The sequence below is a fragment of the Galdieria sulphuraria genome (genome assembly GCF_000341285.1).
Source record: "Galdieria sulphuraria unplaced genomic scaffold scaf_91, whole genome shotgun sequence".
Taxonomy (NCBI): domain Eukaryota; phylum Rhodophyta; class Bangiophyceae; order Galdieriales; family Galdieriaceae; genus Galdieria; species Galdieria sulphuraria.
The window spans coordinates 1-12,474 of NW_005178384.1; the positions used below are offsets into that span (position 1 = coordinate 1).

The 12,474-nt window shown below is 35.9% G+C and overlaps 3 protein-coding genes across 3 annotated transcripts; 1 reads left to right on the top strand and 2 right to left on the bottom strand.

Moving 5' to 3' along the window:
- Nucleotides 1-14: 14 nt before the first annotated feature.
- Nucleotides 15-600, bottom strand: Gasu_61370 (MFS transporter, SP family, sugar:H+ symporter; the record flags this gene model as incomplete). Its single annotated transcript, XM_005702680.1, has 2 exons — nt 105-600; nt 15-61 (listed from the first exon to the last, which is right to left on the bottom strand). Coding segments are annotated over exons 1-2 (513 nt in total), but the record flags the coding sequence as incomplete, so codon positions are not given.
- Nucleotides 601-770: 170 nt separating this feature from the next.
- Nucleotides 771-2,061, top strand: Gasu_61380 (fatty acid hydroxylase). The gene is made up of 8 exons (XM_005702681.1): nt 771-888; nt 938-1,022; nt 1,075-1,173; nt 1,225-1,358; nt 1,413-1,491; nt 1,546-1,665; nt 1,726-1,829; nt 1,882-2,061. Exons 1-8 carry the CDS (start codon nt 806-808, stop codon nt 1,910-1,912), a joined length of 735 nt encoding a protein of 244 aa, XP_005702738.1. The 5' UTR covers nt 771-805; the 3' UTR covers nt 1,913-2,061.
- Nucleotides 2,062-8,245: 6,184 nt separating this feature from the next.
- On the bottom strand, nt 8,246-11,020 carry Gasu_61390 (archaeal ATPase). The gene has a single exon (XM_005702682.1). It carries the CDS (start codon nt 10,932-10,934, stop codon nt 8,406-8,408), a length of 2,529 nt encoding a protein of 842 aa, XP_005702739.1. The 5' UTR covers nt 10,935-11,020; the 3' UTR covers nt 8,246-8,405.
- Between the last annotated feature and the right edge of the window lie 1,454 nt (nt 11,021-12,474).

A 12,474-nucleotide genomic window follows, 5' to 3' on the forward strand; every position in this document is an offset into this window, starting at 1 on the left:
CCTGCGAGACCTACTCCTGCACCAACTAACAATCTTCCAGATATCATTGTTCCATAGTCCCCTGCTGCAGCTTCGTTATATAGCACCAGCCGTATAAAAGAGACATGCCACAATAATAGCCCATTTTCTGCCTAGTAGTTCATTGGTAAGTGGCATGATGAAGGCCCCAAATACAGCACCAAGTGGAGCTCCCGATACAACTAGACTATCTTGTTTTGAAGTTAGATGAATATCTTGAGGCATATAAAGATTGGCTCCACTGATAGTGCTCATATCAAGACCAAGCAGCATTCCTCCAATGCTTGCCAAGGATGCTAATACAATAGTGAAATATCTCTTATTTTTTATAGAAAGCACGTATCGCAGCTTATATCCCATTCTTTCTTGTTCCTGCTGCAATCGTTCTATGAGGTTCTGAGCGTCGTTATCATAATTCTCATCTTTGTTAGCGTTCTCTTCTCCTAGAATTTCATCTTCCATTCCTCCAGCTTCGACAACTGCTTTATCATGGTATGCTTCGTTTATCAAAGCGTCAGACTGGTAAAATTCTGAAGACAACTTTTTAGACATGAGAGACTCTGTAAAGATCAATTTCAGTATGAAGCAGTTTCTCTTCTGCTATCATTCCTCTCTTGCGAGCTCATTGTCTAGTGGAAATCGCTCGAATTGGAGCTCAGAGAACTGGAATGCGGATCATCCACCTTGTCCAATAGAACACAAGTATCATTCTGAAATCTTGAGCGCTTTCCATTCTTTTAACTAGTTGGTAAAATTGAAAAACTGTCTGTTTTGAATCGTTGTTCAGATGAATACAGTTGAAGTGTTTGGTGTTCGTTTGCCTTTATCAGTTGCCTGCTTCTTGTTTCAGTTCGTTACATACCATGTCACGTAAGTGCTGAAAGAAAACCTGTCTATCGCGGAAACTGAGTCCTGATAGTTGTTGTATTTTTGCTCTCTTAGACTACTACAAGCTTCTTCCAAGTTGCAAGTTGCATAATTCGGATCATAAAACGTATACTCAGGTATGGGAGAAACTGACAACGTTGTATCCAGTTGTCCTTATTTGGTGTTTAGTTACTGCCTAGAGTTGTGTTCAATCAGTTTGCTTTTTATTTACCGAGCTTTGTTCTTTTACAATATTTGGGAATCGCTTTTTGTTCATTTGGGCCAAAAGTATTTGATGTTCTGCATATTTTTTAGAAGAGACAAGCTAAGAGTGGTTAGTTATCGGTTTGGCTATTTGTTGCAGATTACTTGTTCTATTCGTTCCTTCAAGAAATCATCTTTTACAGCGGTCACCGATTCCTTTTGCACTCCAAGTGGGGATTTCAACTTTTGGGACATGAATTGCATCATACGTAAGTTCTCACTGGTGCTTGTTTACTTTGATACATGTATGAAGATTTTCATAGTACAAAGGGTTCTGTGGCTGTCTCTCAACACTATATGGCTCCCATAGACTATCTAATTGAAATTGTTATCACAAATATGGTATGTCATATCGCATTGTCTTTTTTATTGAATCTCTAAGTTTGTCCTTTTTAGCTTCCTTTCTTTTTCATGAAGAAAACCAACATATATTTTGAGCTTTTTGTCATCACTTTAAATACAGTTACGGGTCCTTGGGATCATAGTGGCTATAAATATCCCATCGGTGAATCTTCTGTATGAACTCTTGCTATCCCGTTGCTTACAAAGACTGCTTACTATTATTTTACTGGATAGTTTGCGCATTCGATGCACCATCTTCGCTCTTCTTGTAGCTTTGGTGGAAGCGCCGCATTTACAGATTGGATCTTAAAGACAGCTTATTATTTCTATGGATACACGTAAGTGGACTCTTCTCCATGTGAATACTGACAGATATATTGTGATGCGTAGTAATCTTCCAAAGATTAAGGAAAGCAAGTAGCCAACTAGCGTTTCAAAGGATGATGAATCTGAAAGAAAGTTTCTTCTATGAGTTGATAAACTTGCGACTGTGTTGTTTTTCCAATTTCTATTAAACAATATGCATCAGTTGTGATTCTTCAGTTTCTGCTTCTGCTTAGTTTGTATCAGTGAGATTGTTTCTCAAGCGCTTCAAGAGCACGAATAGCTGTCAATGAGGTTGTGAAGTCCACGTTCCAGCTTATTCTCTTTGTGGTTTTTCTGTAATATTCGAATCACGTCAATAGAATATATGCTATTTTAATTCTTCATAGTTTCTTTTCTAAGGGAGGTAGTATTGACAGGACCTAATAAGAGTGCCATTTCGGTAATATAACTTTATCCTCCCTTGGTTTTCCCCTTTCTTTTATTATGCCTTTGAATCGAAGCCAACAGCCATAACTTGCCATTTCTTATCTTTATTGCCAAATTTTTACAGCACGCTTTCCTGATGACGCTCTGTTTAACCTAGCACGAATGAAGAAGGCTAGTGACTTTTTGAACTTCCACAAAGGAATTCCTATTCTTGCTAGTCTTGTTTTCAAATTTGATGACATCAAGTTTTACAATTTATAAAGTCCTTCTGTTTATGTAATGGAACAAGCGCTTAAATATTTGGTACCTTCCTTGACTGCATTCTCATGAATTTTCGTTTCGGTCATCTTTTGCTCCTGCTTTTCGTTTTAAGACAAATTGGAATTCAAAGGATCTTACTCTAGATATTGTCTGGTAGATAAACTATATCTCCTTTTTCCCAAGTGGCAAGAATAAACAAATGAAATTGAATCTTCTCATTTTACTTTTAAACTTATTTCTACTTGTAGTCCAATCTACTCGTCGAACCATTGAAATATGAGGCAAGAAGAGAAGGAAAGGATATGTTTGATTCAGGGCTAAATGCAATGTGGAGTCGTAATGTTGTTTAGCTTTGACAGCAGCAGGCTGATGAAATTTCTACTTGAAAAAACTATTTACACTGCTAAAAAGATAAAAAATACTTGGGAAGAGATTTTGTAAGTTCGTAATTTTTGACATTGTCTATAGGAGTATACCTTTGCCAATAAGCGGGGCTGATATATCTTTTCGATTGATTATGTATAAAGAACCAAAAAAATTATCGTTTTCCTATTTGGAACAATTTGAAATTCCTTCAGTTATGGCTAGAGTGTACATTCGAATGATGATAAATGTATAGATTCGATATTAGGATCTTTAAATGCTTGCATTTGTCAATAAATGGAACCAACAACAAGACTTGGCAATTATCGGACGCTACTGTTCTAGAATAACGAAGCAAAACAAATCTTTCAAGTCACTGCAAACAATTCTCCGTTTTTTGAATATCTACGACTTTACATTGCCTTGTTCTTCAATAAAGAGAATGCTTCATCATTTACGATTGCGGCACCTATGAACATATTTGAGAAGCTCAACTTGCTGATGCCTTGGAAAAATCTTCACTTTCTGAAGAATCTCTACCTTTGGATTCTCCAATTTTCTGGACAAACTGGTTTTGCGCAAGCTTTCTTCGCTTGTTGTAACTGTCGAACATAGTCCAACAATATTCTCAATAGAACCCCAAGAAAGAGAGTGTCGTTTTTGCTGCCGTTGCAACTCCTACTGTTGAATGGTATGGCACTTTCTACTGCAGTGTTATCACCTGAACTCGCCACTTTATTAGTTTGACCAGTAGTCTTTGCTTCATTAGATCTTGAATAATCTTATGCATCTGTGCTCCTTCTGTCTCATAAGCACTTTCTGTATTAATATTAGAATTATAAACTTGAACTGAAGAAATAGTATCTCCACTTTTAAAATAAGAAATGAAATTCGTGATTTTGATTTTTGAAAGTTGATACCGCTCATGGCCTAATCAAAATTGTTTGAAACACTTGAGCTTAAGGCAGCACCGTTATTTTCACAAGCTTTATTCGACAGGTGCTCATGGAACCCTTTGCATTCAAAGAGATGTTGTTGCTTTAGCAGAAACCTTATAAGATGATGTGGCTAGACTTAAAATATCTTGTGAAGAGGTAGAGCTGATGTCAGAAGTTCATACAAGACCTTTTCTGTTCGATTATGCTTGAGAATGGGAAAGAGAGGACTGCTGGCCTTTTATTAATACAGAAGAATTTGAAGTTCAGGCTTTTCCAGAGGAATTGAAGAAAAAGCCTTTAGTGTAATCCTTTGCAAAATAAACAATGGTAGTTGCAAAAAGAAGGATTGTGCAGATATGGCAAACATTTCATGATGTTGTAGTGGAAACTTCCATTTCAGATTTATGAATATGAGATTTGAGGTTTCATTTTGTTATTCCATTTTATAATAATAATGATTTGATATTTTAAAAATAGAAGTAATAGTTGGAAGTCCAGTTGTGAAATATCATATCGGCGTTTCGGCTAGTCAATGTTGTTTCTGACATGAGAAACGAAATGAGAAATAGACAACATTTCTGGTTTCCGATAAAACTACGAGATATTTTTGATCGTTCTTCGCACATTTTTTGGTTTTTCTTTTGCTATCATCAACCTTTGAAGTTTTAGTGATAAGCTACTTCTTGTCGTGATCGTAAGAAAGGAGAAATCTGCTTTGAGATAGTTGAAATTATTCAAAATTCAAGAAACAAATATATCCATACAGTTAGCTTCCACTGATATTGCATTTTCAACTCATCGCATTGAAAAACGCTATTCTCAAAAAATTTCCTGAAGACTTCATGGGAAGCATGTACAATGAAAGATGTTACCAATTTGTACATTGCGTATTCAAAGAAGAGCAGCGTTGCATTGTCGTTATGCCAGAATGACATGCATACAAATGTATCATCAATACCCAATTTCTGTAATTACAGTCGATAAATCCTGTCTCTTTCTCTGAAAATACTCGAAGACCGTAGTAACATTTGATACTGTGGATTCTGTCGAGAGAAAACTTATTTTCAAAAAATTCAATTCAGTTCGATTGAGACTATCGTATCGACTCTCTTCTCGTATCTCATAGCATTTGAAATATGGTTGAATTCTCTCTCCTCAGTTATCGGCTACATCGTTGAGGTGCTTTCGAGAGAAAACATGACTGTTTAGGTTTAACGGCTCTTGTCGCATCCTCCTGTACGATAAACTTTGTAAAAACCACAAATTGTAAAGATATACAAGAAAGCAAGCTATACAAAATACAAAGCTGCTTTAGGACCTGGATAACCCCAAGAGGGCTATTATCTCTTCCAATACAAAGAAAGGTAAAACTTTAAAAGCTCAGCAATTTCAAGGAAAGATTTGTTCTGCTCCAGTTGACTCCTATTCTTCTTCCATTGTCATCCATCAGCTCTTTGAATAAGTGAATCATTATACAAAAGTCACTTGCGTTAGACACTTGCAAGAAGACTCTTGCAAAATATAACCTGATGGGTATACTGGTAGAGAGATATTTTTGGATATTTGTAACGAGAAGCAAAGACAACTCAAATGTATATACAAACGGGTCTATCAATACAAGAAATGTTCATTTCTACTAGGAACAAGTTAAACTTGAAAACGAAGAGAAACGCTTTTATCCAAGTTGCTCTACAAAGAATGAAAATGTCGTCAAGTCGATGCAATAATACTTTGCTGAGTCTATTTCATTAAATTTATTGTGGTTGTTATCCAAACTTGCAAAGGTCTACGTCTCTCGAACATATTGGATGAATTTCCTGAACTAGTGAAAAAAAGAATAAATGTGGAAATAACGGAAAAATAAGAATCTTTCATCTTCTATTTGCAAAGCAATAAAAAAAAGATAAATCTTGAAATATACGTTCAAGGAGAAGCGAAAGCATTACCACTTTTATATCAGTCAAAACTTTCAACAAGTTCTTACTGTTTGAGGCTCAATCCTCATTATCGTAAGTAGTTTGTGTACGAATTTGTATATAGACAAAAGTATTCACAACCTTTGATCAGTTTTCTACTATAACCCTATCTTCTGTATACTTTCCTATTCTAGGGTTGGACACACCCATTCTTCTTCTTTGCAGCATATACTGGCACAAAGACTGTTCCTTGAGCGTAGTTTGCATAAAAGGAAAGATTGTAGTTCTCATACCGCAACTTAACAGAGTTATTTCCATTCAAATCGGAAAATGACCATTTTGCATTTTCCAAAATTTTGAGTGACCAATAAAGAAAGATTCTCAGATCGAGAACAAGTCAAAAACTGGTTGTAGCAAAACCTTTTTTTGATGCATTATCGAAATAGGGTCACAGGAAGTTTGAAATTGACCTTGTAAAGGTAACTTCGTTCAAACTCAACTCTGTTAAAAGCTACAGTGTCGATAGTGAATTGACAGGAGCTTTGTTACAACACTATTTTTCTCCTTTCACAACATTACTACGGTGTGAGATTGGTTATATATAGCAGATTTATTGTTCCAGTAGCGTTTTCTATGTCTCCAATTAGAATATTTTCTTTAGTAAAGCTCACTAGCCTTGCAAGATACTATACCTCCAGTGAAAGGAGACAGTACATAGCGATCCTTCTCATCAAACAGAACACTCTAAGAAGAGCCAGTGTTGTCAACGCTTTGAACTTGGCTCAAGCTTAGTGCTGAAAATGTTCCGTCTTTAATTTCCAACTAAATCATTGTTTTAGTTAGACAAAAGGATTAATTCATTAGTTGTCTCGCAAGTCCATTTAGTTTTACTTATATTGTTTCAGACCAGTTTTGCATATTTATTAGCAATTGGAAATCTTCTCTTGTAGTTGTTTGTTAGAAATCAGTCTTTGGGTTAATATTTCCAAGATATTCTTCAAGAACAAGAAACCAGCCAGACTCACAGTTGAGTGTATTGGTCAGTTCACAGAGTAACTTTCTGTATGTTAGATTTTTGTCCTTTGCGGCTATTTTAAAGAAGGAGAAGTCAGTCTGCAGCTCCGCGGCAGTTTTTGCAGTGTAAGCAATGTTTGTACTCTTTGTAAAACCGATTCATTTCCCAGGATAGCACAGGAAAGTCTTGAGTCCATCATTGCACATTTTTAATGGATGTTTGTATTGTGATGCCTTTGATCAATTCTCTATTGATTTGAAATATTAATTATCGATAGGGCTAGACGACTCACACGATTGCACTGAATGAGTGCGAGCTTACCATCTTTCATTTTTTTCTTCTCTTTTCTTTTGTTTGCACTGCTTCTGTTACCTTTTCAGTATAAGAGTCGTCTTTATAATGTTCTACATTGGAATTTTTAAAAATCGCTGACTTTGCCCGATTGCTCGGTTTCTTGCTCTCGATCAAGTTCTCTCGTTCCCGCATATTGCTTTTCTCTCTACGATGCAACTCTATTCAAATCATGTTGTGTCCAGCGGATACTTTGTTAAGTAGAGGAGGCATATCGAACATGAACCACTTCTATTGGATTTTTAAAGTGTTTCGGCTTCTCTTGCCAGAACCAATCGTCATGTCAGATTCAGAAACCAGATTCTCAAATCACGGTTGTTCTATGCGTTCTCTTCGAGTACGAAATGACAGTATGTGTTTAGCTTGTATGGTCTAACTCAACTCTTGGATTCTATCGAGAAAGAATCAACCATTTCCTCCAGAACAACATTTTATTCTATCCTCTGTTTCTTTTTTCTCTGTTATAATAAATGAATAAATTATTTCCAAGTCTAAGAAAGTAGAAATATGTGCCTGAGTTGTCCATCTTCAGCTGTGTTTTAAATTGTCAGTCTCAAAACCCTCCATAAGATGATAGTGCAATGAATGTCCAAGATTCTGTTTAACAGACCAACTCTACTAGTCTGCCGTTTCTTTCCAATCTTAATCGTAAAGCAATAACCCCATGAGTTGTCTCAATTTTCAATATTTGTAAATATCAAGCTGCATGTAGATTTGAAAAACGCTTTAAATAAGGGTGTCACCCTTTTATTGCAGAGCCATCTTTTTGCAAGTTGCTTAATTATGATGTTTCCAAAGCATCTGTAAACAAACTAGAAAAAGGCACCTGAATTGTTTCAAATGGAACAAGTAGCACTGAAACGTTTACGTCATTCTCTAGTAGCTTTTTGAACTCAGAACCTTGCTGGCATAGATTGCAAACCCAAATTTTCTAGACTTTTCAGACTTGCTTATTTATTTGTCAACATTACTAAGGATTAAAATTCCTTAGTCAGAATTGGCTTTTTGGTTTTCAGTAAGAACTCGAGTCATAGTTTGTCTTAAGAGGAATAACAAGAGAGTTGGATAAGCTAACAATTTGAATTCATATCTCGACTACAGTCGTGATGGATACAATAGCGACATCAAAAGGCAAAACAGTTCTAAATTGTTTCCAAAAAAACAATTGTAGTACTTATCGACAGAGGTGTATTAAGTTGGCTATGACCAAACAGTAAATAGCAGAAACAAGAGGTAGCACTAGGTGCTATGTAATTATAAAACACTGAATATTCTGAATACAATTTTAGAAACACAATAACCCAGCCTTGAAAAAGTTTATCTTTCAACAAGATCCACGTTCATCGATTGTTGCTCAAGAAACTCATGTATTCCGTCAACTATCAATGGAATGTCCTGTAGAGCTATACCAAAGGTTAATAAAGTAGAGTCGTCCAAATATGGAAAGGTTTTTGGACTAAACACACGCAGTTGACGTGCATAGCGCTCAATAAACGAAGCTTCCGTGAACCCACAATATTCTCTTAGGAAAGTATTCCAATCAAATGACGAAGACAAAGAACTGGATGCTGCAGCTTTTTGTTTGCCTCGTGTCTTTTCTTCTTCCACTTGCATAGCACTTTGAAAACCTTCCATTTGCATCCTATTCTCCTCATTTATTCTCCGTCCCATATGTTGAGCCACTCTTGAAATAACATTTGATTGCTCAGCTTCCAAAGATGAAACATATTCAATGGACATCGATTCAAAGACAGTTTTACACCATACTGAAAAGTATTTACTGAATTCTTCTGGGCTTGCCTTGCCAATTTTCCTCAAAATTTCGAAATTTTCTCTTCCAAAAAATCGTTCAAGGTTCCTTTGGGAAACAATTACCAATTGTAGACGTGATCGACTACTTTCATTTAAAGTTGACCTCGAAGAATGTTCAGTAACCAAATAACTTGCATCTTCAACAATATTATGTTCTTCAACAGAGAAACCTACAGATCGACCATAACTAGCACAAACTACCACAAACTGAAAACAAAGTTGAACAGATGAAAAAGATTCGTCATTCAAAACGGAAACAACTCCCTTAAAAAATTGTTCTGCTTCCTTCTCAATATTTCTTTTCGAAAATTCACTTTTGTGATAAAATTTAAATGAAAATCCAACAACATAACGTGTTTTACCATTATGGAATACAACATATGCATCAGCGCCACTAGAATTGCCATCTTTTGGAACAAAAATACCACAACGTTGTAAATATTTTCTATAATGGTCAGAAAATGAATCAGAGACATTTCTCAAGATGGGTATATCATTAGATTTTGTTGATTCCATAGAAAAAGAAACATTGTCCTGTTCAATAAAAGAACCCTCGAAAATTCCTGGAATAGCAGAATGCACAATCTGCGAGGAACTAGAATGAAGAAAAGTTAATAAGCGAAAACGAAAGATCTTCATAAATACAAATTCAAAGAAGACTCCCTTTGCTGTTGAAATGTCGGAAATATAACTAAACGGAGATAAACGAAAGAGTTCAGTAGCCTCAAGGAAAAAGTTATAGTTGCTATGAGCTCTCAATATAAATTCACAACAACCAATCTTGAATTCAGTGCCCAAATAAATCCCGTCAGTTTCACAAATTTCAAAGTAAAACCCAAAAGTTGCAACCAAGTCCATCAAATAACTTCTCGTTCCACATAGAGTAATTACAAAGTCAATTGGAAAAACTGTTCCAAGCTGATAATTCAAAAGGACAAATTGATATCGAAGAAGGGTTGCGGAATCTAGTATCTCTGGAATAATAAACGTTACTGACTCTAGTAGTAAAGAGCTAAAGACACTATCTAACAAAAGTTCCATATTGTCATCGTTGATAACAGGTTGCGATAAGTTTGAAACTTTCTCCACTACGGCTAATAAAGTATTCCTTACAATCAACGGAATACCCCCTGTCTTCTTCTTCAACAATTCTACGAATCGATATCGTAAATCATCAGAGGGCAATAAACAGTCCTTCAAGGACTTTCCATCATAAGTTGCCAGCTCAATATATTCGTTAATATCATGGAGGTTAAAGAGATTCAACCGCAACATACGGAGACTCACTCTACTGGAGCGAGCATCAGACAGGGGGGCTGAGATTTCAGCAGTTCGACCTGCCACATAGACAATTACCTTCCCTGTAATCAAAAAACTACGTAAAATACGGAAGAAATTCCGGAAAGGTACATATTTTGGGTCAGACTCAAAAAACTGTTTCGTGGTAAGTTCACTATAGTATTTGGTGAGGTCACCCAGGTGGCTAAGTTCGTCTATCATCAAAAATAAATATCGTTTCTGAAATTGTTCGAGAAGATACTGGAAAAAAAGAACACTAGGTTGCTTCATCGCTGCGTCCGTGAATTCTACAGTTTCTCGGGCAGTCATACCATTACATTCGGCTGTAGCCAGAGCTATGTTATACATCAAAGCCTTTCGAAAACTTGAAAAAGGAGCACGAAAAAAGCTCTCTCTTAGTTCTAAGATAACTGACAAAGTTTGTTCCGCAAAGTGTTTCCAAGGCACCTTCAACGCACTCGGTTGGGGGTTATCGTTTGAACTGTGTAGTTGTTGAAAAGCCTGTGCATTGGAACACTCACGCTCTGCAAAAATATTCAAATAGGCCAAAAAGTTTTGGCCTAGAAATGTTTTGCCGGCTCCATAAATATGCGGCGCAAAACAGCAAGCCGGGCGATTGAACGAAGGCCCACCGTACGCCTTCTCCGAGAACTGAAAAAGAAACGTCTGTATAATTGTCCTGACGTCCTCTTCCCTGTCAATTTGTGGTTCTTTTAAGTGGTATATTGGTTGCATTATTCAAAGACTGATACAACTCGAAACTTTCAACAACGAATGACCTAAACACAAATTGTAAATTGGACAAATTGATAATGTTTTTCAAGAGTTTCCAGGGCGGCTATACAGTTACTTTGGATATCGTTAAGTTGGTTTATGACACTTTAGCCACTTCAAACCTATCGAGGGATTAAAGTTATAAAAATGAAATTTCGGAATTTAAACCTCTCTTTGAACATATTTCAAGCTTTGAATTGTTTCTATTGTAACAGTCCCACCTTTTCCTTTGAGACGTTGAGCTCCACTTGGCTTGTATTGTCTTTTTGGATTGTCCAATATTGAATACCTCTGTTACCTTTATATACTCCATTCAAGAAATATCGTTGTTTAAACTCTGGTATCCCATGGAAATTCGCTGTTTGCTTTTCGAGGAGATAACCAAGGCAATGGATTCCAAATAACTCAAGGTCGTGAACCTTTCATCTCTCTCGTAAATCAGCAGGTTTTTATTGAATGTTGTTTTAGAATATTTTTCGTGCATATCTGCAGTCAGAATCTTGGTCCTTTAGGCTCTTGTCGATATCAGCCCTTGGGTTCACATTGTTAAGATAGTTTGTAGGAACCTTAACTAGATTCTTAGTCGAATCCTATTCCTTTTATTTTTGGGCACTTTAGTTATGTCCGTTTTCATTTAGGAAGATACTCTTTTTAAAGAGACGAATTGTAGGTTTGTGATCAGATTTGGAACATAAAAGACATTTCTCAGAATAGCATGCAAAAGAAATCCAGGGACTATTTCTACCCATCTGTCATAGTTGTCTTTATTATTTGCCTTTGAATTGCTTCTTTAAAAGGGTCATATTATTAGATAATTAGGACGCTCGTTAATAAGTTGACGGAGCGTTTAAAGAAGATTCTGACCAGAGATAGATTGCTCCTTGCTATGATTGATTTTCCTAGACATTGTTGTTTTGATACACCTTGTAGATAGGTATTTATATAGTTTGTCTCAATGTCTCATATCTATTCCCTTATGGATGATCGTTAATTCATTTATCACGAATTCTACCAAAAGAAAAATTTCAATAGTCATCTTACCCAGTCGTTTTGTTGTATCGTTTTACATAAATGATAAAAGTTTTTACTGAAAAAGCAAGGTGATGCTGACTATAGGAGTATTTTAGCTGTTAAAGAGACATTTCCAAAAAATGGACAAATAACAAAAAGTTTAAAAAGTGTACAAACTTTCGGTTTATAAGAGTACCAAAAATCAGTAAAGTCTCTATGCCCAAAAAAAACTATTATAACAGAAAGGAGTTTACATTTCAGTCTTTCTCGTCATAGCAGAAACATCTGAGCAATCCTTTTACAATTCTTTTTATAGATGATTTTAAAACATTCCCATTTAGCAAACTCTTGCAAAAAAAGATAACATTGCTAAAGCAAGATTGCAATCGTACACATAGCGCTGTTCAAATCGGCATACAGTCTCATTCTTTTTAATACTGTATAATTAGGTAAGATTGCCGATGTACATTTACCTTGTTATGATGACAAG